This window comes from Protomyctophum parallelum (assembly GCF_964188405.1).
Source record: "Protomyctophum parallelum genome assembly, chromosome: 7".
Classification (NCBI taxonomy): Eukaryota; Metazoa; Chordata; class Actinopteri; order Myctophiformes; family Myctophidae; genus Protomyctophum; species Protomyctophum parallelum.
Genome location: NC_139705.1, coordinates 47490333 through 47516466, shown reverse-complemented (window position 1 = coordinate 47516466; position 26134 = coordinate 47490333). Strand labels below are relative to the sequence as shown.

Below are 26134 nucleotides of genomic sequence, written 5' to 3'. Positions count from 1 at the left end.
AGCTTGTCGATCTGCTACTTTTGCATGGTGTGTCCCCCCCAGCCCCCTATGTCAAAGTTTAAATCATAGTACAATTTACAGTTTTGTTTTATCTGAAGCTGTGATTGAATACCCCATAACATGTGGCTTATTTTAGATTTGAGAATTGTTTGAGAATTAAAACAAATAGCTACAAAGTATGGGTTATTTTTGTTTGCAGAAGTTAATTGCATATAGTTTTATTGATTTATGTCTATGAAACATTTTGGCCTTATAAAATAAGAAATGGCTAGAAAGTATGGATTATTTTGTTTGCAGAAGTTAATATATTTATATTATATTTTTTGATACATTCTCAATCGGTCATGAGGAGTGGAATGGATGTTTTGTCCACAGAAAACGCCTAGGAACCAAACGCTGCTGCAGCTGCTGCGACCGTACGTTGCTTTGTACGGTGACGCACCCCTTCATTCATGTTATGTTAGCTAAGCTAACCCAGCTAGCGCTGAATGATCACACTGATGTCGGCTCGACTGTTTGCACTTAATACCTGCAGATGATGAACATGTTTGGTAAATATAGCCACCGTTTTGTTCTGGCCTTTGTGCCATTTCTTGTCGAATATAAACTAGCGTGCTTAACCATTGCAAGATAACTAAATCTGTTTCATAACAAGCGCTGTAATGTTCATTGCGTTATTGTTATTATGACGTGCTAACGGAATAGCTTAAGCAGCTAAAGACCAAGTCAGCCTTGAAATCGATATTGCCTTTATTTGCACAGTGCAGTGTCCGTTATAAATAATTGTATCGGGAATATTCCATATCTGATAGCATTCTGAACGATGGCACCAAAATGTGGTGGAATACGGTTCCGTTTTATCTGCGTTCAGTGCGTTGTCCTGAGTGGAATATTTTTTTCCTTTTTTTCCGTTTACCGATGCTAACATTGAAGCCAACGAACGGGCCTGTGTTGGTTTGTTAGGGGCCGATGATGTGGTAGCTAGGAAGCTAACGTAAATCAATCAACAACAAAAAACTGAAGCTAAATAGCGACTAGTACTAGACTATTTGTTGGCATCAATTTATTTATATACTCCTTCACGGAAGGTTGTCGCTTCCCAATAAGAACTTGTCTACAAGCGACGCAGTTGCACCATGGAGTATTTCAATGCATTTACAGTAAAGTGTCTTAATTGCCTGCTCAGTGATGCAAGTGAGTCATTATGTTGCAGCTAATGTGAATCAAAACATCTTGCGGGATAATGACGTTATTCTTGCGACTCTGGTCTGGTGACTGTTGTCTTTTGTGATTCAGCTGGATTTCTTTTTAAAAGTAGAATCTGTATAAATGTAATTTTCCTTTTGTTTTGGTTGGTGTGAATCTGAATCTTGGTTTGAGGAAAGAATCACTAGACTCAGTTCCTTTTGAAGTAATCGGATTTGGAAAACCTCGGGTCTTGAGGACATCACACTTGAACCCTAGCGTCCCTATTTTGTGTAGAGGGAAGAAAAACAGGACCAGACCTAGCATAGAGCCCTGTGTGACTTCCCCAGTCAACTAAATATATAGGTTTAATGGTAAACGCCTGCATCTCCAGGCCCTTTAAATATATTGTTTGTTACAGTTGTATTTCTCTCCTGTGCATTTGCAGCATAAACAGTTGAGATCTTTGCCAGGCCACTCCTAGCGGGAAGGAGTATGGCACATCTAGATACATATATAAATAAATATATTGAACTGTTTGTTACAGTTGTATTTCTCTCCTGTGTATTTGCAGCATAAACAGTTGAGATCTTTGCCAGGCCACTCCTAGCGAGAAGGAGTATGGCACATCTAGATAATCCACCTCAACTGTCCCAGGGGGCAGAAGATGACAATGACTCCGACAGGGACTCGGGGGTTGGAGACGAGGCGGGAGAGGATGCTGAGGGCTACCTTGGGAGCGGCGCGGCTGCCTGCCACGAGGAGGAGAAGCTTTGTGAGGAAGATGATGATGAAGAAGAACCACATAATGGGGAGGATTTTACCATCTTTGTTTCGTTTCGAGGAAACATGGAGGATGAAGACTTTCCCGAAAAGCTCAACACAATCCTTAATGGCATACCAAGCATGCTTGATTTAGGTTAGTAGTATTTAGCCCACGGTTTGAAACGGGTTTGAGGATAACGGACACCTTCCTCTAATCACAGCTTGCTTTGTAATCATTTTTAATTCAATCACAAACTCATTCGGCCACCACAGGTAGGTTAATGCGCTTTACTTTTGGTGGTTAGGAGACGGGACCCAAACTCATATTGTGGTCATGATTAAATATTCATATTCTTTGCTTCCTACATTATGTTTTTAATTATTATTTAACCCATTCTGGGCGAGAACCCCTTTAGGTGTTATAACCCTTCTGGACAGGTACCCCTCTTGGGGTTCTGTACAGTATGTACAGTATTAAAAAAAAAAATATATATATATATATATATATATATATTCTGCTATATAAATATTTGAAGTATTTCAGAAAACTTAAGTCAGAATCGGCCTCAGTCCAAAATGGATTAAAATGGATAAACAAAACAAAACAAAATCCTAACTTAACCTAACCTTTCGAAATAATTAAATAAATATCAGAAATACTTGGAATTAGTGGAAAAAAGAAGATCTACAAGCTCGCAAATCGCAATATGTTGCATCGTGATGTGTTGTGACTTATGAGCTTGAAGGTCTGCTATTTTCACTAGTCTGGGTCCCTGGGGGAGACATCACATTTCTCTTTTGGGTCTCCAACCAAAACGTTTGGGGAACCAGACAGTGTTCTAAATCCACAATCTCCTTTTGTTGTTAGGCTCGGAGAGGCTGCAGCCGCAGCGCGTGGAGCCGTGGAACAGCGTGCGGGTCACCTTCAACATTCCCAGGGACGCTGCGGAGCGTCTCAGACAGCTGGCTCAGAACAACCAGCAGCAGCTCAGAGACCTAGGGATTCTCTCTGTGCAAATAGAAGGTACGTTCGTCCTCAGGCCTCAGTGAGACTCACAACCCCCCCTTCTTGTCCTTTACATGAAATGTTGTAGGTAGGGCAGGGTTCCCCAATTAATTTTCCTCAAGGGCCATATTTTGACTAGCGTACCAGGCTGGGGGCCGAGTCGGCACGCGCAAGGTCGAGGTCTTGCCTTGAAAATTCAATTTCAGACATGCATAGGCTACTGACCCCCATGTAATGCCATTTATATCTGGGACCCCTTTCCGCGGGAACCCTGAGGTAGGGGCTTCAACAGGGGGTTGTCAGAGTTTCTACAGGGGTGGGGCAAGCACAATTTTGTGTGATTGGATATGATTTTCAATTAACCAGTTGAACCCTAGCATCCCTATTCTGGATGGAACATTATTTGAAAATAGCAGATCTACAAGCTCAGCAATGTTTGGCATAAAGGTCTGGTGTGTTGAGGGGAAATAGGAGAAACCCAAGTACAGAGCCAAATGTCAATTATTAAGTGGTTAAATGCCCGAAAGAAACTAAGACATTAAGGTTGAAGGTATCTATGAAAAAGTTTAATGTGCAACATGATTTTGTACAATATGTACTGTAGTGGGGACATTGTACATTGAAGCCGTTTCCACACTAGCACAGTGACAGACAGGCTGCAAGTCCTTTTCAACATGAAGCTATAAACTGATGCCCGATACTTTTTTCAGCAGCGTTCTTTCAGCGTCGTGACATTTTATACATGAAAGCACGTTTATTATTTCAGCACTACAGTGACGCTTTTTGGTCAAGTGTCAATCGCCATGTTTATTTTTTTTTTCTCCACAATTCTTGCTCTGTTCTGTAAAAAGATAAATTCATTCTTGCCATTTAATCAGTTCCCTGTGCTATTTAGCCATAACGTTTTTTAATCATTTAATACACAGTGTGGCTTGAGCAACACATTTTACAGTGATTTGGTGGCAATGTAGTGTATCTGGGCATGCTTGGTCATGGTTTAGTTGCCAATAGAGTGAACTAGCCTGGAATGCAGACTGATTCGCTCCGTTCAGAGGAGTTTTTAAGTAAAAAAAAAAAAAGTTTGAATGCTTCATTACCGTATTTGACAATTAACCCATTTTGGACTGAGGGCGATTAAAAATAAAAAAAAGGCTTCTTTCCTAAATCCTAAATTTTTTCTGTTTCTATGTCAGTGGTGCTCAACCTTTTTCATGTCAAGGACCCCCAGAATTATCTCTATTGGGCCACGGACCATCTCAAAATATGTAGTTCCAGGGACCCCCCCAGAAGCCAATATTTTAGTTAAAAATGTTCGCTCTGAAATATATATTCAAAGATTTGCACCACACTTTCACGACTTTTAAAAAATAGCAGATCTACAAGCTCGTAGCGCACCACTCGGTGGCGCGCTATGAGCTTGTAGATCTGCTATTTTCAATAGCCCAAAATGGGTTAAATGTAATGCCCTTTATTGGGCTCTTCTAATATTTCACGTTATTGTTTGCTGTACACAGGCGAAGGGGCCATTAATGTAGTGACCATGATGGGACAGAGCCGTGGTCAGGAGGTCAGGGTGAACGGACCAATCGGAGCTCCTGGCCAGATGAGGATGGATGTGGGCTTTCCAGGTCAGCCCGGTCCAGGTATTATACTATTTGCTTTTTGGGGCATACTTGGATTTGTTTTCTAAAGGTAGCTCTACACCAGGGGTGCCCACACTTTTTGACTTGAGAGCTACTTTCAAAATGACCAACTCAACAAGCTCTACTGACCAAAATAATTATTATCCCTTTGCTGGAAATAGTTATAAGACACATTTGGGAGGAAATAGAGGAGAAATAGAATAGGTTTTCTTGTATATAACTTTGTAATGCTACTACTATCTGGGTTTGAGCTGACAGGCCCTTTTTATGTCAATCAATCAAGTCACCTTAATACAAGTGATATATTTTAGGGGCATGTCATGTGGTCTACCTGCACAGCCTTTGTGATCTACTGGTAGACAAACTACTACAGATTACTACAAATTGAAGCCGGGAGATCAGTTGGAAGGTGTGAATTGAAGTAGCTGAATTCCCCTTAAAAGCAATACCAACAGACAGCTACTATGGTGCTAAACAATAAACATAGCCTATGGCTTGATGTCTTTTTCAACAACAAGCCTGATGCTATCCGGGGGGTCGAAAGCCAAGCAAGCTCGGTTGACGCTTCCCTACAAATTGCGACCCGACTGTACCCTCATTCCATTCAACAGCAGATCTTTTGGCAACAGATGCTTTCCAACACTTAACGACATCTATGTAGTAGGTCTACTATGACTGAATTTAATGGAAAATGTCCCCAATCTTAATGGATAGGATTTTTTCCCCTTTTCATATTTGACTGTTTTTACATAAATCAATGAACAATCCTCACATTTCTGCCAGGAGGGATGAGAATGGCCGGCCCGTCGATGGTTCCCCCTGGGCCCAGCATGGCAGTGGGTCAGGCTGGCATGATCCCTGGCAGCAGTGGCCAAATGCACCCCCGAGTTCAAAGACCATTGTCACAGACAGGTTTGAGTCACCACCTTTTTCCTTGTAAAGTAATCTTCTTTTATTGGATTTAGAAAACCATCACAGAGTGAATCGTTTGAGATTTTGGGAGGTCTGCCGTGCTTCATTATCTTCACTGACAGTGGTTGTTTGATAATATGTATTAATATTATTGATGAGCCATGTGCAGTAATTTAGAAAATTAGATGCATTCTAGAATCACGTAATCTTATCTAAACATGAGGCCAGTGAAGATCCATGCGCCTCTTTTGCGACACTTTTAGGCCTGACGTCGAAAATAAAAAAAGCTTTCGCCCTGAAAGAATATATATTCAAAGTTGTGCCGCATTTTTACGATAAAAAAAAAATAGCAGACCTACAAGCTCGTGGCGCGCTATGAGCTTGTAGATCTGCTATTTTTCAATAGCTAAAGTATAACATAATGCTTAGTTAAAACACCAAAAGGTGTTCCCGCCTTAACAAAAAAACGTGTTTCTACTATCTTTAGATGTGATGGACCCTATGATGTCAGGTATGTCAGTGCAACAGCAGCAGCAGCAACTCCAACAGCACCAACAGCAGGCCGTCCCGCATGGCCCAGGGGGGCCCATGCCCCAGCAGGGGCCCGGGGCCCATCACATGCAGGCCCTACAGGCCGGGAGGCCCCTCAACCCAGCCGCCCTGCAGCAGCTTCAACAGCAGCAGCACCAACAGCAACAGGCATGGGTTCACGTTCTCAGTCCCTCCCCACCACTGATTTCACTCATTTGGATTCCATAGAAGCCAGCCATGTCTTCTATGGAAGCATGTTGCGCAACAAAAATAGGCGATAGGCTATTATTATTATTATTACTACCCCCCCCATTGTGGCCACAGGGGGTACTGTGCCCTGGGTGCACAACATGTAATGAGTGGGTCCATTTGGATGAAAATCCCAAAGTTACAATTACTGTGTACTTTTATATCTGTTGGATCAGAACATATCAATAACATAATCCACCACTCGACGGAGGGGGAACACAGATCCCGTGCCGTCGGTAAAATACATACAGGCATCCGTCCATCCATCCATCCATCCATCTTGCATAATTACATTAGCCTACCTTTGTGCCCAACCCAACTTCCCAAGATCATCTGTTATCAATTCCCTCTCTATCAGTCATGTGATCTATTACATCGCAATACCCACACTGTACATCATTTGGTGTTCATATATTCAGAACTGTAGGACTAGTATTACTAAAGCATAATTTTAAATATAGTGTTAATTTCTTTAGGAAACTGTGTGTTTGTTTCAGAAATTGCACAATAGGACTGATTTTATTTGTCTCCGTGAACAGGCTCAGCAGCAGGCCCAGCTCTCCCAGCTGGGACCCAGACCCCCGGGGTTCAACCCCTCCGGCCAGATGGCCGTGCCTCCCGGCTGGAACCAGCTGCCCTCCGGCGTGCTCCAGCCTCCGCAGGCCGCACAGGGAGGACCCGGAGCCTGGCGGAAGCCCCCGCCCCAAGGCGTCGGACCCATGGGTCAGCAGCGCCCACCTTCCCTCGCCACGGTTCAGACTCCCAACCACCCTCCGCCCCCGTACCCGTTCGGCAGCCAGCAGGCCGGGCAGGTTTTCAACGTCATGGGACCGGGACAGTTACAGCAGCAGCAGCAGGCTGGGATGGGACAGTTCGCCGCCCCCCAGCCTAAGGGCCTACAGGCCGGTCCTGGTGGTGTGATTGCAGGACCGCCCAGGCCCCCTCCGCCCCTCCCACCCACCCCCGGACAGCAGGTATAATAGCAATTATAGTTAATAATAATTTCTAATTGTATCTGAACAATCACAGCAGGGTTTTTTTGTTCACAGTAACAGTTGCTGTCATTAGAATCTAGTTACTGTTTCAAGGTCCGTTTCTACTACACTATTCTCTTTTGGCTGATCCAGCAATACCACTGATGTCCATAAATGTAACAAGCCTGTATGTCTTAGTATATATATATTCTGCAGCATTATTGCCTGAGGCTCAGGCCTCCGGGCTATGGCGTTTTCTTTATGCTAGAATCTTCTTCAGTAAATAAATGGTACACTTCACCCTGATGTTTTCCATAATACAGGGCAACCTGACTGCCAAATCCCCCGGGTCGTCCTCGTCTCCTTTCCAGCAGGGTTCTCCAGGAACTCCTCCCATGATGGCTCAGCGCCCCACCACCCCACAGAACTTCCCCCAGGGCGTGGGCTCCCCAGGGAGGGCGGTCCTGGGACCACAGGGCGCCATGGGACAGCCAGGGTTCATGGGCATGCCCCAGCATGGACAACCAGGGGGCCAAGTGCATCCAGGTAGGGCTGCGACGCGCCCCCGTTTGCCCTATCCGATTTCACACCAGTGAGGGGTGGGAGGGGCTGGGGGCTCTCTGGACGCCAGACCACTGTGGAACTTGAAGGACAAGCGGGTTCGTCCGTGGGGACGAAAACAGAAGTGCAACACGAGGATAAAGGAAACATTCAGTACAAATGTCCAGTTTGCTAATTCACTACAACTACTACTAGTTTGGCGTTGAATGTAAACTTTCACGACAGCAGACAGCCTAAGTACAGATTTCATTTATGAAAAGGCTACTACAGTGAAGTCGGTTCACGGAAGTTCTTGTAGGCTATGTGGGGATTATCTGACGAGGTACCATTTGAGTGGGCAAAACCTTACATATACTAAATTGTTTATAGGGTCAATATAAGTAAAATAATATAGCCGCCCTTTCCATGAGTATCTTTTTATATTTTTCCAAAAAGAATAGGCTACAGCCAGCCAAAAGTTATGAATCTTTAACCTAAGGCAACTAAAACAATTGTAAAGGTTGTTTGCTGTAGTAAAAAAGGCAGTGTGTTTGAATCTGCATACAGGGGTCTCGCCCTCCCAACCCTCACTGGTGCGAAATCGGGTAGGAAATACGCGAACGCGGCTGCGAACATCAATTATCCATTCGTTTAAAAAATAATTATTAGCGATGCTAGTCCCTCCTATGTCCAGCTTTGAGTGTTTGTGTAAACAAAAATATTGAAGACAAAAGTGTGTAAACGCAACCATTGAAGACAAAAGTGAGGACGCAAATTGTGATTGGCCAGAATGAGATGATGTATGATGATAATAAGAGCACACTTCACTTCACACGGGTGTGATTTTCTTTTTAAATACATTTATATATTGTTGCCGTCAGGCAGAAAACCTCTTGTCTCCATAGGTTTACTCTTTGTGTTTGTCCGTAAATTAATGCCGCACTCCTTCTTGTTGTACAATGGTATCACACTTTGCATGGTGGCGTGTTGAGCTTGTAGATCTGCTATTTGACTTTTCATAACTGCTTAAATTAACTGTTGCACCCTTACATCCAGGTGGAATGGCAGGTTTGTTTACGGCATGGCTTTGTGGATTACAACAAGATCCACATGATTCCATTTCCTTGTTTAATCTCTTAAGGCAGCTGCTATGGATGTTTTCCTAAATTAACTCCTTGTTATATGTGGGATGTCTAATTGTTTATTGCTAGGCATGGCTAAGCGTCCAATGGGCTTTCCAAACATGGCAGGGAACCAGAACTTTGTCCAGGGTCAGGTGACTGCCAGTGGACCCGGGACACCTGGAGTAGGAGCCAATCAGCAGCTGCAGAGCAGCCAAGCTATGACTCACACGGGTAAGAGTCAATTAACGACAATTTAGGCATTTACAGTACCAGACGCTCTTAATCCAGAGCGATTTACAGTAAGAAAGGTAAGCATTAACTTAATACATGAAATTCATAGAAATTGTAATCTGTGATCACAGATAAACCAAGAACCTATCATCAGTTTAAACAGCATAAAATAAATATGTACATTGAAACTATACAAACTATGGGATGCCAAGTCAACAAATGATAATAATAGTCCTCATTTTCTGCCCTAACCCGACCTGGCCGAGCTGGGCCCAAAAATGATGCTAATTAGTCGGGCCGGGCCGAGCCTCGGGCTCCCTTATTCTCCGTGATATATATATATATATATTTTTTTAATGAATTTGATTATAATTAAAATAACAATTCTGTTTTGTGTAATATGTATTGATTTTGTTACGAGAGGGGTGCGCTGGTGTAAGTTACTATGTGCCTGTCTGGAGGAGTGGAGTGCAGTGCACTGAACTGGCTGTTTCATGCTGCTGTTCTGGTGGTGGTGGTTGTTGCTACTTGCTAACTTGTTGCTGTCGCTGGCTGTGCTCTGGTTTGCACACCATGCAAACATGTTCTATAAGATCATCGCATGATAGCTCGTTTTGGACACGTCGGGGGTTTCATGTTGCACTGCTGTCTCGTTAACCCAGCTGGTTGCGGTGAATATTAATAACCTAATGTCCTCCTGACCTAATCAATCAAATCAGCGCGGTAAACGCTCCATATAACGTTAATGTTCACTGCCTACACGTAAGATGCAGCAAGTTACATGATGACCACTGTTGCAGTCCACTGTACAAATTATTTCGTTTCCAAAATGCTTAGTATTCATTCACACCTCATTGTTATGTGTCCAAAATAACAGATCTGTAAGCTGTCGACATGAGTCTAGGGTGGTTATTTGAATAAGGCAAGGATGTTTAATGCCAAAATGTAAGTTTTATTCAAGTGCTACAAAGTGCTACGGTAAGTGAGCAGGGCTGAGCAGGACCTAAAGCAAAGAACAAATCAAAAGTTTACCTAATACTTTATCCTAACAAAAACCCTCCTGAATCTGACTACCTAACTAATACCCTAATTAGCAATGAAAGAGAACCTGACTACCTGACCACTCTATTCTTTTACCTATAACTCAAACAGTGAGGAACCTGCTTAACTACCTGGTGAAACTAACAGTGGAATATACTATAGAAAAATACTTAATAATACTACCTGCCCTGGATCACAAATACAATTTAAGTGGATATGTAGCAACTCCTTACAAAATACAACTGAGGGTTTACTCAAGAAATGAATGGGTTAAGACACTCTATTATTCCCGGCACGGAGGGCACGCTGTCACTCCAGACAGAATGACAGCGGCCAGGAGTGAAGTCTTCAGAGTGGCTTTATGCTGACAGGTGGAGGAGCCGATTGGATGCTGCCGTAGGAGACTCAGTCGACCAATGATGGAGCGTGGGGGAACGCTCTCCACCAATGGCTGTGCTGACGTATCTGCAGGGACCAATAAGACAAACGAATTTCAGCTGCGGCGACTATAAGTCTGTTCTCTCTCTCTTTCTCACTCACTCGCCGGGCGCCTCGGCCAATGGCCATATAGTGGCTTTTTTCTCTCTCTCTCTTTCGAGACTAACATTATGGTAATTGTAAGGGTCGGGCCAAGCCTCGGGCCGACCCAGTTTGGGTAGGATAGGGCCGGGCTTTCATTTTCAGGCTCGATGAGAGCTCTACTACTGTACATAACATGCTATCTAAATTCAGCACCTGCTTATAAAAAAGCAGGTGCGCTTCCTCTGGATATTGCCCTTGGTTACGGCAGTGGGGGCTCAGCTTTGAAAATAAGTCATAAACCAACTAAGTGGAAAAAGCGGCGCTCCAAAATAGAAGATGCAATTTCTCATGTTTATTTGAGAACGCTGAGGTGGTTCAGCAAACGGCCATCTTCAGATCTGCTCTGCAAATCTAACGGTTTCATTATGACATGATTCACTGGTTATATATTTTTGTCTTACAACAGGAACCCAGCCATCGGTTTCCACTTCCAACACGCTGCAGGGCCCGCCCCATGTCCAGCCTAACGTCATGGGGGTTCAGAGTAGCATGGCGGGTCAGTCTCCCGGAACGACCGCCGGGCCCGGCATGGGCCAGGCCCACATGATGGGCCTCCAGCATCAGGCCCAGCCCGTGTCCTCGTCCCCCAGCCAGATGGTTCAAGGCCAGGGAGGGGGTCAAACCGTCCTCTCACGGCCCCTCAGTCAGGGGCAGAGGGGAGGAATGACCCCACCCAAGCAGATGATGCCTCAACAAGGCCAGGGGGTGATGCATGGGCAGGGTCAGATGGTTGGAGGCCAAGGGCACCAGCAGGCCATGCTCCTGCAGCAGCAGCAGCAACAGAACTCCATGATGGAACAAATGGTTGCCAATCAGATGCAGCAAGGCAACAAGCAGGCGTTTGCGGGTAAGGTTCCAGCCGGGGTGATGCAGCAGGGCCAGATGATGCGGGGCCCCTCTCCGGGGAACATGGTTCAGTTTCAGCAGGGCCAAGGTGGCCAGCAGCAGCAGCAGCAGCAGCAGATGACCCCCCAGCAGCAGCAACAAATGGCTCAACTCCAGCAACAGCAGTTACAGCAGCAGCAACAGCAGCACCAGTTACAACAGCAACAACTACAGCAGCAACACCAACAGCAGATGGGACAACAGCAGCAGCAGCCCCAGCAGGTTGGTCCCATGGGTGGGGGGAACCCTAACCAGGCCATGGGCATGCATGGGCAGCAGATGAGGCTCCCTGCCGGTCACCCTCTGGTCCAACAGCAGCTACAACAGCAGCAGCTGCAGCAGCAGCAGAAGCAACAGGCCCTGCTGCAGCAGCAGCAGCAGCAACAACAGGCGGCTCAGCAACACCAGCTTGGTTTAGTAGACCCCAGCGGAGCGGGAGGGGACATGGGGGTCCAAGGGATACTCCCCGACATGCAGGCTCAACAGCAGCAAGGCATGATGGGGGGCCCGCAGCACATGCAGGTGGGCAACGGGCACTTCCAGGGTCACGGCATGAACTTCAACCCGCAGTTCGCCGGTCAGATGCCCATGGGTGGGCCGTGTGGACAGCAGGCCGGCTTCCCGGTCAACAAGGACGTGACGCTGACCAGCCCGCTGCTGGTCAACCTGCTGCAGAGCGACATCTCCGCCAGCCAGTTTGGTCCGGGAGGAAAGCAAGGACCGGGCGGTCCGGGCCAGGCCAAACCCAAGAAGAAGAAACCGCCACGAAAGAAGAAACCCAAAGTGGAGGAGGGACAAGGACAAGGACTGGGGTACAAGTTTGTGCTTTATTGTTCATTTTATGTTTTAGTCATCTTGGTGACATGAATTCAATTATACATGTCTTATTCACTGCTACAGGGGTCTGGACGTTGCTACTGGCCTGGAGGACTCTGAGCTGCCAGGGCTGGGTGGAGAGCAGAGTTTGGGCTTGGATAACCCGGGCTCCAACAGGCCTGCAGGTGATTTTCAACATTTGAACAGTTATTTTGATGAGGTTGTCATATAGTATGTCTACCGAGTTCATTTTATTCATTTTGAACATACTTACACTTTTTCTCTAGGCTTCCCTGGCCAGCCTGGAGACCAGAGAGTATTGCAGCAGGTACCCATGCAGTTCATGCAGCAGCAGCAGCAGCAACAGCAGCAACCACAGCAGCAACATCAACACCAACAACAACAAATGCAGCACATTCAGCAGCAGCAACAGATGCAACAACAGCAAATGCAGCAGCAACAACAAATGCAGCAGCAAATGCAACAGCAACAGCTGCAACAGCAGCAGTTGCAACAGCAGCAGTTACAGCAACAGCAGCAGATGCAACAGATGCAGCAGATGCAAGGGCTCCAGGGTGCTCCAGGGCAGCAGGGGATGACGGGGCCGCAGCAGACTCCAGGGCAGGGTCAGCCTCAAATGCATCCTCACCAGTTGCAACAACAACAGCAGCAACAGCAAGCTCAGCAACCTCACCTTCAACAGCAACAACAGGTGACATAGATGGATACTTACTTACTTGGATAACTTTATTGACTTTAAAACACCAAAAGTGCTAGTTAAAATGAGAAATCCTATAAAAAATAAACGATGGCACTTGAAATTATGCAATTATTTTTTTTATTTTGTTGAGAGTTGAGAAATAATAAGTTGTGGCATTAACAGCTTCTCTTAATGAAATTATGCTATTCTTAATCTAAATGATCAGACTAAGAATAATAATCTTAGTCTGTAACTAAACTAAAGTTTATATTCTGAAAGAGCAGAATATAAAATAAAGTAATTTAATATATATATTAGGGATGCACCGAAAATTCGGCCACCGAAAATATTCGGCCGAAAATGGCTAAAAATGTATTTTCGGCCTATTCGGTTTCGGCTCAAATAGGCCGAAAATATATCACCGAATAGTCAAAACACCGGGTCGGTATAAACACAACACGCGATTGTCTTGAACGTAACCAGAGCGCTCCGCATCTACCTCTCTCTCTCTCCCAACTTCAGTCTCCCCCCCACACACACACACACACACACAGCGTCAAGTTGCTCTGTGCTGTGGCTGCGATGCGCTCCGCGAAATTTGCGAGCTCATCAACAGGTCCCAAAACATGGTATTTGTGAGCACCGCCACTGTCTATTCTTTTGTCGTAGGCTATGACAAAAAATGCTCCCCAATGTCTGAATCTGTGAGTTTGCATGCAGGCTACGACGAACACTAGCAGTAGCTTGCTCGTTAGCTCCTCAAAGTTGTTCCACCTGTGTGTAATCTCAGCAGCGCATTGAAGTGGGCACAGGCAGGGCAAAAGCAGAAGCAGAACGTCCGTGAACGTTTTGCTTAACAATGATCAGTTGTTCAGTGCTGTTTAACTTTGGCAATATGTGATACTAGAGCCTAGAGAACATGCTAATATGGCTGCTAAATAAGAACGTTTTCCCCTATCAGCTAGCATGCTATTGTGTGTGTGTGTGTGTGTGTGTGTGTGTGTGTGTGTGTTTGTGCGTGCGTGTGCGTGCCCACACACTGTGTAGGACAGTGGTTCTCATAGTGGGAGTTCCAGCTAAATTATAGATAGTTAGGAAGTAAACCAAGTGGGGCCGGTCTGTAACAGAGTGCAAAAATGGAACCAAATAGACTCTCAAAATTTACATAGATTTTTACAATAGAAATAAAAAATAAATTGGGGTCCCAGAGATAGAAATAGGAAGAAAGACAGTCAGCTATACACAGTCAACATTACAGATTACAGTATCATTACAAGTACAAGGAATGGCAATGAAATCAAATTGTATTAAAAAGGGGGTAAAATATTAATTTTGAAGGAGTATTCATTTTTATTGTCTTTATTGTTAGTTACAACATGCCTACAATAACTTGAAGCATTTTTTTAAAGGTAATTGCAAAAAGGTGGCATAATCCGATTAATAGTTTAAATAATCGCCCGATGAATCGATTATGAAAATCCATAATCATGTCTTTTGCCATAATCAGGTAGCTTTACAACAAAGCTGTATTCGGCTATTCGGTATTCGGTTTTCGGCCAACTGTTTCCTATATTCGGCATTCGGTTTCGGCCAAGAATTTCCCTTTCGGTGCATCCCTAATATATATATATATATATATGTTAACTTATTAAGATGGTGACAAACCGGACGTGCGTCATAGTAAATTTGCCTCACGTGGTGGCACCCAAGCTCTACCACTTTTGTCCACCAGGTGACAGTAAAAAAAAGCGTGAATTGAAACGACGACTGCAATTCTGTGCACAGTTTATTAACCCATTCTGACCGGGCACCCATTTTGGTGTTGGCATCATGTCGTGCTTTAGCTATTGAAAAATAGCAGATCTACAAGCTCATATCGCGCCACCGAGTGGCGCGATACGAGCTTGTAGGTCTGCTATTTTTGAAAAATCGAAGAAACTTTTAGAATCTGATCTCAGGTCAGAATGGGTTAATAATGAAACTGTCAGGATGTAATAGACATTTTTAGAATCTGATCTCAGGTCAGAATGGGTTAATCTGTGTTGGTGGTAGTCGTGTTTCAACCCTTCATATTAACATTTCAGCAGCAGCAGCAGCAGCAGCAGATGCAGATGATGATGCTGAAGATGCAGCAGGAGCAGGCCAAGAACCGCATGCCCCTCCCTCCAGGAGGGCAGCTCCCTCCCCGGGGCATGGTCAACCCCGCAGACGGCCAGAGGCTGCCCCAGGGCTCCCAGCAGGGCAGCATGCCCGTCATGATCAGCCTCCAGGGGCACGGAGGAGTGCCGCCTTCTCCGGACAAAGTCAGAGCCATGCCCCCCCACATGGTCAACCCACAGGTGAGGGCAACCTTCTAAAAGACATGGATGATGATGGGATATAAAACTAGGGATGGAGCTCGTTAAGTTTTATTGATAACGATCACCTTATTGAGCAGGCTTATTGGTCCTTTATGGAGCCCACTATCGAGCATTTGCTATTATTTTGTGGAAAGCTGGGAGACAAATTCTGAACAGAACCTTATTTTTATTGGCCAGTTAAACCCAGTTGTGAGAGTTTGTATGCCATGACACACACACACACACACACACATATTTTTTCTATAATCTTCTCTTTATTTTAACCAACCAAAACATCCCTTGCACTACATTTTACTAGAGCCTTGAAATACATACAGTATGAGGGGCAAGGTGGCACAGTTGGTAGTGCTGTCGCCTCACAGCTAGAAGGTCCTGGGTTCGATTCCCGCTCGGGGCGCTGTGTGTGCTGGCGGCGTGTTTCCTCCTCCGCGTCATCAGTGCCCATACCCGAAGGCGGGGTTGGCGAAAGGGCCTTTCTGTGTGGAGTTTGCATGTTCTCCCCGTGTCCCCTAGGGTAGGTTCCCTCACAAAAAACATGCAGTAATCCTGGTCACTAAACTGCCTCCCCCTGGCCAGCCGGGGCGCCTGATGGAGGGGAAAAGAACTGGTTGGAATAACGTGTTCCTTCCACACGCTACGTCCAACCAGGGAAACTCCCCCCTGTCAGGTGTAAAGGAGCAACTTGGACACTCAGGCATGAAGGAAGCATGAGTTAAGTCCGTTGCTCTCCCCAGGTTGGCGGAGGGTGTGTAGAGCCCAGGATCACATTAGATAATTGACACAGGGGTGAAAAATGGGTTACAAAATCGTGGGATAAAAAATATATTTAAAAATGTACAGTACTTTTCTAACAGACAGAGGGAACTGTTAATTGTGTACAATCACTTTAAAAGCGTAATGTAAATGTATACGTCATTGTACATCAGTGTCACGCACCAAAAATAGGCAATCTACAAGCTCACACTGCGTCTGGTTGCGCCGCATTGTGAACTTGTAGATCTGCCTTACGATAGACTGAGAAGTCGCACATCGAGTTATTATTAGAACTCTGTGGCAGAGAGGGAGTTTTGAGTTTCCCAAACGTATTATGAATTGGATTATATAAATTCTGGCATCGGAGTCTTGCTGGGCAGTAAGCACCACATGTCTTGGTTGGAAGAGGACGGTTATTTCGCTCCCGTGTTGTTTCGACTCCAGACATGCAAAGGTATCGCATTTGGGTAATTGGGGTTAATACAATGCATTATTGACAGATGCCTATGCATTGTCGAAATGTTCCCTTTCGTGCATGTACTAATTAAGTTAACAACTGTGCTACATTATTGCGCAGATTTATCATAACGCCGATGCCCGATGTTCTGTCCTAATTTCTGACTTCATCGTGCATCTCGTTTAGAATATTAACGCTTCTAAGGACGGCGATGTAGTAATGCAACATTTCACCTCCCGGTTTAGGTGGGAAAAGAAAGGCGGGGGTTTTCAGAGTAAACTCCCTCATCTGCTTGGCACTGTAGCGCCTTTTTATTCTGAAAAATTCCCCCGGCACCCAAATTGTTAAAATAATATTCTCCTTTTCCAGCTCACTGGACCAACACGGAGAATGTCCCATCCCGAGGCCGGTCCAGGATCCCAGGGTCCTGAGGATCCTTCCGGAGGAGGGGCCCACCCCTCCTTGCAGGACAGGCCTGGCGGGGGGGGCCCAGACATGGGGGGTAATGGGGGCCAGCAGCAGATGATGGGGCCCAACCAGGGTCCCAACGCACACATGATGAAGCAGGGCCCCGGCCCTTCACCCAACATATCCCAGCATCCCGGGGCCAGTCCCCAACAGCAGCTGCCTCCCCAGTCCCAACAAGGAGGTCCCATGCCTGGCCTTCACTTCCCCAACGTCCCCACCACTTCCCAGAGTTCCAGACCCAAAACCCCCAACCGAGCCAGTCCCAGGCCCTATCACCACCCCCTCACCCCGACCAATCGTCCGCCGAGCACCGAACCCTCGGAGATCAACCTCTCGCCCGAGAGGCTCAACGCCTCCATTGCGGGTCTGTTCCCACCTAAAATCAACATTCCTCTGCCACCCAGACAGCCTAACCTTAACAGGGGCTTTGACCAACAGGGTCTCAATCCCACTACTCTGAAAGCCATAGGGCAGGCACCTCCAAACTTAACTCTGTCGGGTGCAAACAACAATAATGGCGGCGGCAGTGGAAATGCTAACAATGGTCAGCCTTTCCCTGCTGGCGGAGCTGCATCTGTAGGCGCTAAACAAGACAAGCAGCCCGGATCGCAGGGTAAGCGAGCAAGTCCCAGCAATAGTCGGCGATCCAGTCCGGCCTCTAGTCGCAAATCTGCCACCCCGAGTCCAGGGAGGCAGAAGGGCACAAAGCTTGGTCTTGCATGCCCTCCACACCAGCAGCAGCAGATGGTTAACCCTCAGGGTCAGACCATGATGTTGAGCCCCACTCCAATGCCCCCCAACCCGGTATCTATGCCCTCACAAGTTAGTATGGGCATGGAGGCTCAGCAGACCCAGAGTCCCTTCCACGGTATGCAGGGCAACTCTGCTGAGGGTATCAGGGAAGGGCAAGCTGTGATCACAGCAGAACAGCGGCACGTGCTTCAGCACCCGCCTCAAGGCCAGCCTCAGCCTTTGAGGGAGTTAACAGCCCCTAGAATGAGCAGTCCTCGTGTCCCCATGATGCCCCAGGAGCCTAAACCCGGAGTGGAGCTGCAGGCCGGTTTAGTGGAGAGACATTCAACCCACCAGACACCACTGCAGGACTCTGTTTCTGAGGCTTTACCAGCAGCAAGGGAGGCCCCGACCTCTCTTAATCAGCTGTTGGATAATGCGGGTAATCCCGCCATGTCCATGCGCCCCACACAGTCTGTCCCTGCAAGGGATGTTGGGGGGAAGGAGAGCCCTAAGCCTCCTGGAGATCCAGAGAGACCAGTCCCCGGGGTCACTCAGAGGTCAGACATGGCAGCCCTTGTTACCGCTGATGTTCTAAGGGAACAAGAAGCTAAGCCCAAGCCCACCATCCCTGTCCCCACCAGCACTCCCAACCCACAGCGTGCAGGAATCCCAAACTTCAGCCCCAACACTAACTTGAACCCCAATACTACAGCAAGCCTTACCCCCAACCCCACCGTCGGTCCTAGTGTCAACTCTACCTATACGAATGTAAATACAATGACCAGCCCAGCCCTCGCTACACCCAACACTAACGCCGCCCGCAGCGCCAGCCCCAACCCAGCCACTTTGAGTCAGCACAATCCAGCGCCGACTGTCGGCAGCGGTCCAAACCACAGCTCTGTCGTCGGTTCTAAACAGAGTCCTAGCCCTAAACCCTCTGCCGGCGTTCACTCTGTGCTACAGATCCCTGCCTCGTCCAGCGCCATCACCCCCAGTCAGATCACCGTGTACGTCACCTCCAATCCAATCACCTCTACTTCCGCCCCCCAGGCACCTCCCCCGGCCATGGTCTCCGCCATGGTGACTGTCCCGAACAAGAACATGAGGCCGCAGGATGTCCGGCAGCAGACCCCTATCTCTCGCCCTCCACCTCAATTCATTACCACCATTTTCCAGGTACCTGGTGGTGCGTCCGGGGCGCCCGCCAGCACCATGGTGTCACAACCGGTCATGGTGGGGCCCATCCAAGTGTCCGCTGCAAACATCCAGCTCTCTCCGGCTCCAGGTGTCTCCAGTTCCACCCACGCTAATCTGACCGGCCCTCAGCCTGCCAGAACAGTCATTGGGCAGGTCCAAATGGCCACTAGCATGCCCTCCTCTGCCTCCCAGCTGCCACAACCAGGGATGTTCAAAGCGGATACGGACGAGGTAGTATCCGTTCAGAAGCCTGGTCCTGCTCTCGGTCAGCCTCCTCCTGTCCATCCCAGCCCTCCCTCCTCGGCGTCGCCTCCCTTCCAGCATCCCCTGGCGTCGCCTCCCCCCTCCTGTTCAAGTCCAGGAGCCGTAGCCGGCGCTATTCGAAAGAACCCCATGTCCCCAGCGTCTGTCACCCAGGCTAAGAATAAGCCTGTGCCCGGTCCAGCTGACTCCCAGCTGAGCCCTGAAGAGAGGGGTGGGCTGCCAGGGGGAGGGGCTGTGACTCTCCAGGTCTCCCTTCCTCCTCCCGTCGCCCCGATGGCTCACACGGAGGCGCCTGCGCCTCCTCAGACTACTGCTGCTCCCGGTGTCACCTCTCCTCCTCCACCTCCTCCTCCAGTCCCCTCACCAACAGCAGCTTCTTCTGCCCAAGTTCCTGCCGCCGCTGCCCCGGCACCGCCTCCGGTGGTGGCCCAAACCCAAGCTCCTGTGGTGGTAATTAAGCCTGCTCCCACCGTTGTCTCTGCTGCTGCTCCTGTTGCTACCTCAATGTCTGCCCCTGCTCCTGTACATAGTCCCGTCCCTGCCATCGTTGCCGTCCCCGGGCCTAGTTCAGAAGGACCCCCTGCAGCTGCTGTTTCCGCTCCTGTCACCAACCCCCCCGACGGAGCTCCACCAGCCCAGGCTGAGCCTCCAGCGGCGGAGCCTTCCAGACAGCCAGTGCTCTCAGCGCCCTCTGAAACCAATCCAGGTACAACCGTCTTCCAATGCAAGGGTTCCCAATGTAGTATTAAATTGAGACTTTAGAAATGTGCAGATACTCTGTATGTTTGGTTTGTTGTACTGTTGTTGAGTGAGAAAACAATGTTGCACATTAATAATCTGGGGGAGCCCCAGAAAGAAAATCTCACAGGTTGAGAACCACTGTTCTAACCACTGTTCTAGTGTTGTATGTGAGCTTGTAGATCAGCTATTTACCACTACTAGTGCGACTGTACATGGTGTTTAAAACTGTTGGATGTTTTCATCCTTTTTTTATTTCCTAGCACCAGTTGAACCAGAGGAGCTTGTTTCTGGTGAGAAGACGTGTGAGTATTGTTGAACTTGCTGTTGACATTGGCATCACAATTATGTGTTTTAAGAGAACACAGATCATTCGTGTAAAACGGTGGTTCTCAACGTGGGCTCCAGGAACCCCATAGTGGCCCTCGAGCGAGTTCCAGGAGGTCCTTGGCTAAATGATTGATAGTTGGGAACCAAATGGAACTCATGGGTCTGTTTGGTTCAGTTGTACAGAGTATTTTACTGTGGTGTTTGGGGTCCCAGAGAGGCATTATCAAACGTGTGGTCCTGGAAACTATAACCGTTGAGAATCACTGCTGTAAAACATGTTGTAGAATCTAGCTGTTTGGGGGCTTACTTTTCTTTGTTGTTCTTCTGCAGCGGAGGACATGTCAGCCGTTTCAGAGCAGGGGTAAGATTGTTTATATAACCATGTAATCCTTTTTTTAAATGTGTGTATCATTAACGAGTAACTTTTGCCAAAAAAAAGTTTTACCAGAAAGCTGTCGTTGTTTTGTGATTTATGTGTGGGAAAAATCGGGCATAAAACTTGATTTCTGTCTCGAGAGCTGGCCCTCAAAGGTTTTTGGGTGAGAAAATGTGAATGTATAATAATAATTTGCAGTACGGAGTTGAATATGATAAGACAAGCCATGGACATATGTAATGTTTTTAGGCAAGGGTTTAAGATATATATGCAAATCTAATAGTAGACCTTAGAATTCACATGTGCCTCCCCGTGGATCTGGGACTTGATATGGCCAGCCTGTGCCGTCACTCATCTATGACGTCTGACTCCAAATTTGGGCTTAGTTTCAGCTCTGATCAGAGCCCATAAAACATGTGCTTATTTGGTGTACTGGCACAAGAAATGTGGCACTGATCAGACCAGCCGGTTGATGAGATTAACTGACACGCACGCACACACAGACTGACTGACTCTCTCTGTGTGGATGGAAGGGCATATTCTGAGACACAAAAGTGGATAGGATACTAGTCTCTTTACATCAAAATCTTTATCTCCCCCGTAGAATCAATTGTATTATGCAATACATTAGTCTACCAATCACATGCTAACAATCTGAAAGATAGGTTGGTAAAAAACGTATCGCTTTTTGTTTTTAATGGCAGTTTTTGCAGAGTTTTTGAGGGTGAATTCTCGAAAAACAAAGTCAAATGTCCTCACAATTGAACAATGGTATTCAGGATTATTTTTTTAAACGGTGTTGTCGCCCTTATTTTCTTGCACTGGGATTCAATGAGGTGTATCAAAGAGTCGTGAAACTTGTCCGACTAAATTGTTGTTGAAGGCTTAGACATTTCTAACCTTACTGAAACTCTGGGTGTTGGTGTTTGGTTGGCCCTGAGGGTACGCGGTGAAAACAATGAGCCACGTTTGCCTCAGCACTTGGTATGTATGCTTGGCATGCAACAAATATGAAAACATTTACAAATGCACGACATTGGATATTCTGGGACTTGGGATGTTGTGATATCATGATATGCCAGTGTTGTCTTGACCTGGTTTTAATCTCGTCCACATTTTATGCTTAAATCAAAAAAGTAGCTTATCTGCAAGCTCACAACGTGTTGCATTGCGATACTTTGAGATTGTAGGACTGCTATTGAATTATTCTTTTTTTAATATTATCTATATCACAATATATTATCAGCAGATTCAGCACACGTTTTGGGTAAAATAAAATTGCGATTTTTATCTACCACAAAAATCATTAAAAAAAATTTGTCTGGAAAATAATTTTGTGTTTCGTATCGTGTATCGTATCGTGAACCTCATATCGCGATACACTCAACTCACGGTACGATACGTATCGTTACATGCCTACTAGTACACAGATAAAGCAAAAGCTATCTGCAGGCTTTTTGTGATTTTGGGCCTTTCCTTATCTTTTGTTTTCCTGGGGGATTGTCGTATGTTTTTGTTCAGCTCCAGTTTTTTAGTTTACCGCTGTTTTTCCACTTCTATCACAGATGGGTAAAGAAAAGAAAGACGCCCATCAACTTAGTCCCAAGGTATGTATTTAATGTGCATTTGGCGCTGCCAAAGACACAGAGCAGCGACCATGTGGACCTTTTTACGTAGTGGTGGGTGCTGTCGGAAAGGAAGACACCGGACAGTATCTGTGGTAGAGGAGGAAAAACAGCCCCGTCACAAATGCGGTATTCCATCTTTCTCTCTGAGTAGAGCAGAGCTACCTGCGTGGTTGCATCGTGCGGTAACACAAGCCTCCTTCCCCTCCCTCTTGTCTGCACGCTGTGTGTTTGTCTGTCTGTGTGCTGCGTACGTGCACGCTGTGTGTTTGTCTGTGTGCTGCGTACGTGCACGCTGTGTGTTTGTCTGTGTGCTGCTCCCAGGGGCGCGCTGGAGAAGCCCAAGGGCCCGAGCAGGCGGAGCTCCCGGGCAGAGAAGGAAGTGGAGGAGGAGCCGGTCGCCGACAGTGGGACGAGGAAGAGATCAGCCAGGCCAGGCGCCAGCACGGCTGCAAAAGGTAACCAGACGTCTCTCCTCGCTGTCAGGTAGGGAATGGGATGGATGGGGCCATATGAAAACTGCATGCCGTGAACGATTATTGTGCAAAGATAATTGAGATTAACAATAGTATCGCCATAATCAAAATATTCTTATAACTTAAAATGACAAGGACAACTTTAGTTTTTTTTTCCAACCAGGTTCATATTTTAGGTTATTAGAGTATGTATTTATTTTTTTACAAAAAATATAAATTGCTAAAACGAAAGAATGCAGCAAATGAAAATAATTATAACACTCACCTTTTACTTTGTCTAATAACAACCTAAAACTTGTAAAAAGTAAAGATGTGCTTTAACTACTTGAACACCCAGCATCCCTATTCTGGGGGGAGGTTTGCCAAAAATAGCCCATCTACGTACGTACAAGCTCACAATGCGTAGTATAATTAGAATAAGAGTGCGCTCTTTACAGGTCCGTTTTATCTAAGTATAGAGGGTTTAAGTGGTACTGAATTTGCAGCTCAACAAAAGCTAATTCTTAGTGTATGACAGAGGACAATTTCATGATAAATTTAAATCTCTGCGATACGATTATTGTCCCCCAGTGTCGGGCAGAAACCTTGTATCTCCATAATTCCAACGTTTTTTTCTTCTTTTTCGTTTAAGTCCTTGTCGTCATGTAGAGAGGAGGCATGTGGTTGTGTGCACCCTACCCAGGATAACAGTAGATGGATACACATTACATAAACATAACCTGGTGAAGGTAAAAAGCTCAAAAAAATAAATCTTCACAAAGGGAGGTAAAAAAAAGATGCAAATAAGGTGGCTTAGCTTAATATTTATTTATTCTCCATATTTTGTTCCCTTGAGGTGCTTGAAGGTGCCGTGTGCCACACCATAATTTGACTGCGTACTGATTATTATAAACATGTGACAATTCTGACAAATCTTATCTTATTCTAAACAATCTTTATTTAAATCTTTGTTTTATTAGCTGTCATGGTGATATCAGTTGATCCTTTTCCAGTTGCACAAAATTATATCTCAAGGATCAAATTGTCAGATTGCCCTGAATCTGGCCTCTGGCCAGCAGGGCGTCTGATGGAGGGTGAAAGGAACTGGTCGGAATAACGTGTTCCTTCCACTCGCTACGTGCAGCCGGGGAAACTCCCCTGTCAGGTGAAAAGAAGCAGCTTGGACTCCTCATGCATAGAAGGAAGCATGAGGTCAGTCCGCTGAAGTTACAATGGGTTTGTAACCCATATGAAGGGGGTGGGGGTAGCTAATGAATATCAAATATCTAAATACTGAATCAAGCAACTTAAAAACTGTTGGGGTGTTCACATAAGACCGAGTAGACGATGAAATGACAAAGTTCTTTTGAAAGTGAAATATCCCTTTAAAGACCATTGTCAATCAGTGTTGTGAAGGTGCAACGATGAAAAGATAACATTTTAAAAGATTGACGCAGACGTGCACTGGTAGCATTGATGCAGTTCAAAGTCTTCAGAGTATGAAAGAGAGATGCAAACTATATACCTGCGTGTTGTAACAGGGAGGTTGTACTAAATCAGATTACACACACACACACACACACACACACTGAGATTGATATTTACTGTTATCTTTTTAAAGATTACAGCATTTGAAGTGATCCAATAGCAATTTGTTTAGAAGAATTTTCCATAAAACCCTAATAGTCTGTGTTATTTCATAAAAAGCAATGGTTAAAGCGTCAATCTGTGCAGAAACGATATTACTCAAATGTAATAGTTTTACATGTTGGAAACGTCGCTAATGTGGGGTCACTGCCCTGTCAGTCACATTGTCTCACCATAGTGAATACAAGCTTTTATTTTGCTTTCATCCATGCATACAGACGAGGAGCAAGTAATTATCCCAAACATCAATTAGACAAGATGGAGAAAATCTATATATTATCCATCTAGTATTTAGTAAGTATTTATACCCATTTTGGGCGGGAACCCCTTTTGGTGTTAGCATTATGTTATGCTTTAGCTATTGAAAATCACACCCGTGTGAACTGAGTGGTGCAACTCCCCGCTCACCCCCCCCTCCTCTCTCACTCTCTCTCTCTCTCTCTCATTAGCGGGCAACAGTGCAGCACTATCTCTCTCTCTCTATTTCTGTCACAACAGTGCCCCTACTGGTACTAATAGTCATACTGGTGCTCATAGTCACATGGTCATATGCTCATAGTCAGGTGGGTTAACGTCACATAGGCACACGGACATTGCTGTTCCTTGGGAGTGGTTGCACCACTCAAAAATAGCAGATCTACAAGCTCATAGCGCGCCACCGAGTGGCGCGCTACGAGCTTGTAGGTCTGCTATTTTTGAAAAATCGAAGAACGACTGACATAGAAACATAGCTTTTTCAGAAAACTGTCAGGATGTAGAAGACCTTTTTAGAATCTGATCTCAGGTCAAAATGGGTTACGGTTACATGGCCCCTACCAATAGACAAAGGGTCAAAACATGGCCGTTTTGTGACCATCAAAACCATCATGACATTTATATTTTAACCCATTCTGACCGGGCACCCATTTTGGTGTCAGCATCATGTTATGCTTTAGCTATTTAAAAATAGCAGATCTACAAGCTCATATCGCGCCACCGAGTGGCGCGATACGAGCTTGTAGGTCTGCTATTTTTGAAAAATCGAAGAGCGACTGACATTTTTTTAATCTGATCTCAGGTCAGAATGGGTTCATCAGACCAGTGTGTGTCCGGCGGAAACCTCGTATGAATCTGATCTCAGGTCAGAATCGGTTAACAGATTTATTTTATTTTCCTCTTCCCCAGAAACCGGAGCCAGTCCCACCCAGGCCAAACGAAGGAAGTCTAAATAGCCCTCACCACACTCGTCGTGGCAACCTGTGAACTTGTACTGTAAATGTATTTTTATTTTCTTTGTGAATCATTTGATATTGGTTCTCTCTCTCCTGGATTATGACATTTCAATTGAGGAAGCGACCATGTACAGATTAACTGTTATAAAATAATTATCTTATTGTTTTGTCCCTGCTATCATGTGAGATTGTAGCTAGACTGTGTATGGAATTGTGTGAATGTTTTTTTTTTTTTTTTTTTTAATGCTGGATTAATCATGTCTAAGACTGATAATGGAGCTTGTCATGATTGTATAATTATGTTGTTAAAACTGAATTAAATTTTCTACTGCTA

At 45.9% G+C, this 26134-nt stretch overlaps 1 protein-coding gene across 6 annotated transcripts; it reads left to right on the top strand.

Moving 5' to 3' along the window:
• Positions 1-462: 462 nt before the first annotated feature.
• ncoa6 (nuclear receptor coactivator 6) lies at positions 463-26134 on the top strand. Of its 6 annotated transcripts, none has more exons than XM_083769310.1 (19): positions 463-551; positions 1760-2104; positions 2819-2974; positions 4471-4599; positions 5386-5511; positions 5999-6210; positions 6831-7265; positions 7589-7811; positions 9017-9160; positions 11190-12480; positions 12569-12669; positions 12772-13196; positions 15269-15523; positions 17124-20124; positions 20420-20461; positions 20817-20847; positions 22428-22469; positions 22812-22945; positions 25754-26134. In XM_083769310.1, exons 2-19 carry the CDS (start codon positions 1807-1809, stop codon positions 25798-25800), a joined length of 7092 nt encoding a protein of 2363 aa, XP_083625436.1. In that variant the 5' UTR covers positions 463-551; positions 1760-1806; the 3' UTR covers positions 25801-26134. The 6 variants fall into 6 exon arrangements, with proteins under 6 accessions (XP_083625436.1, XP_083625437.1, XP_083625435.1 ...); XM_083769311.1 differs by having other exon boundaries at positions 5383-5511; positions 9056-9160; XM_083769309.1 differs by having other exon boundaries at positions 5383-5511; positions 15272-15523.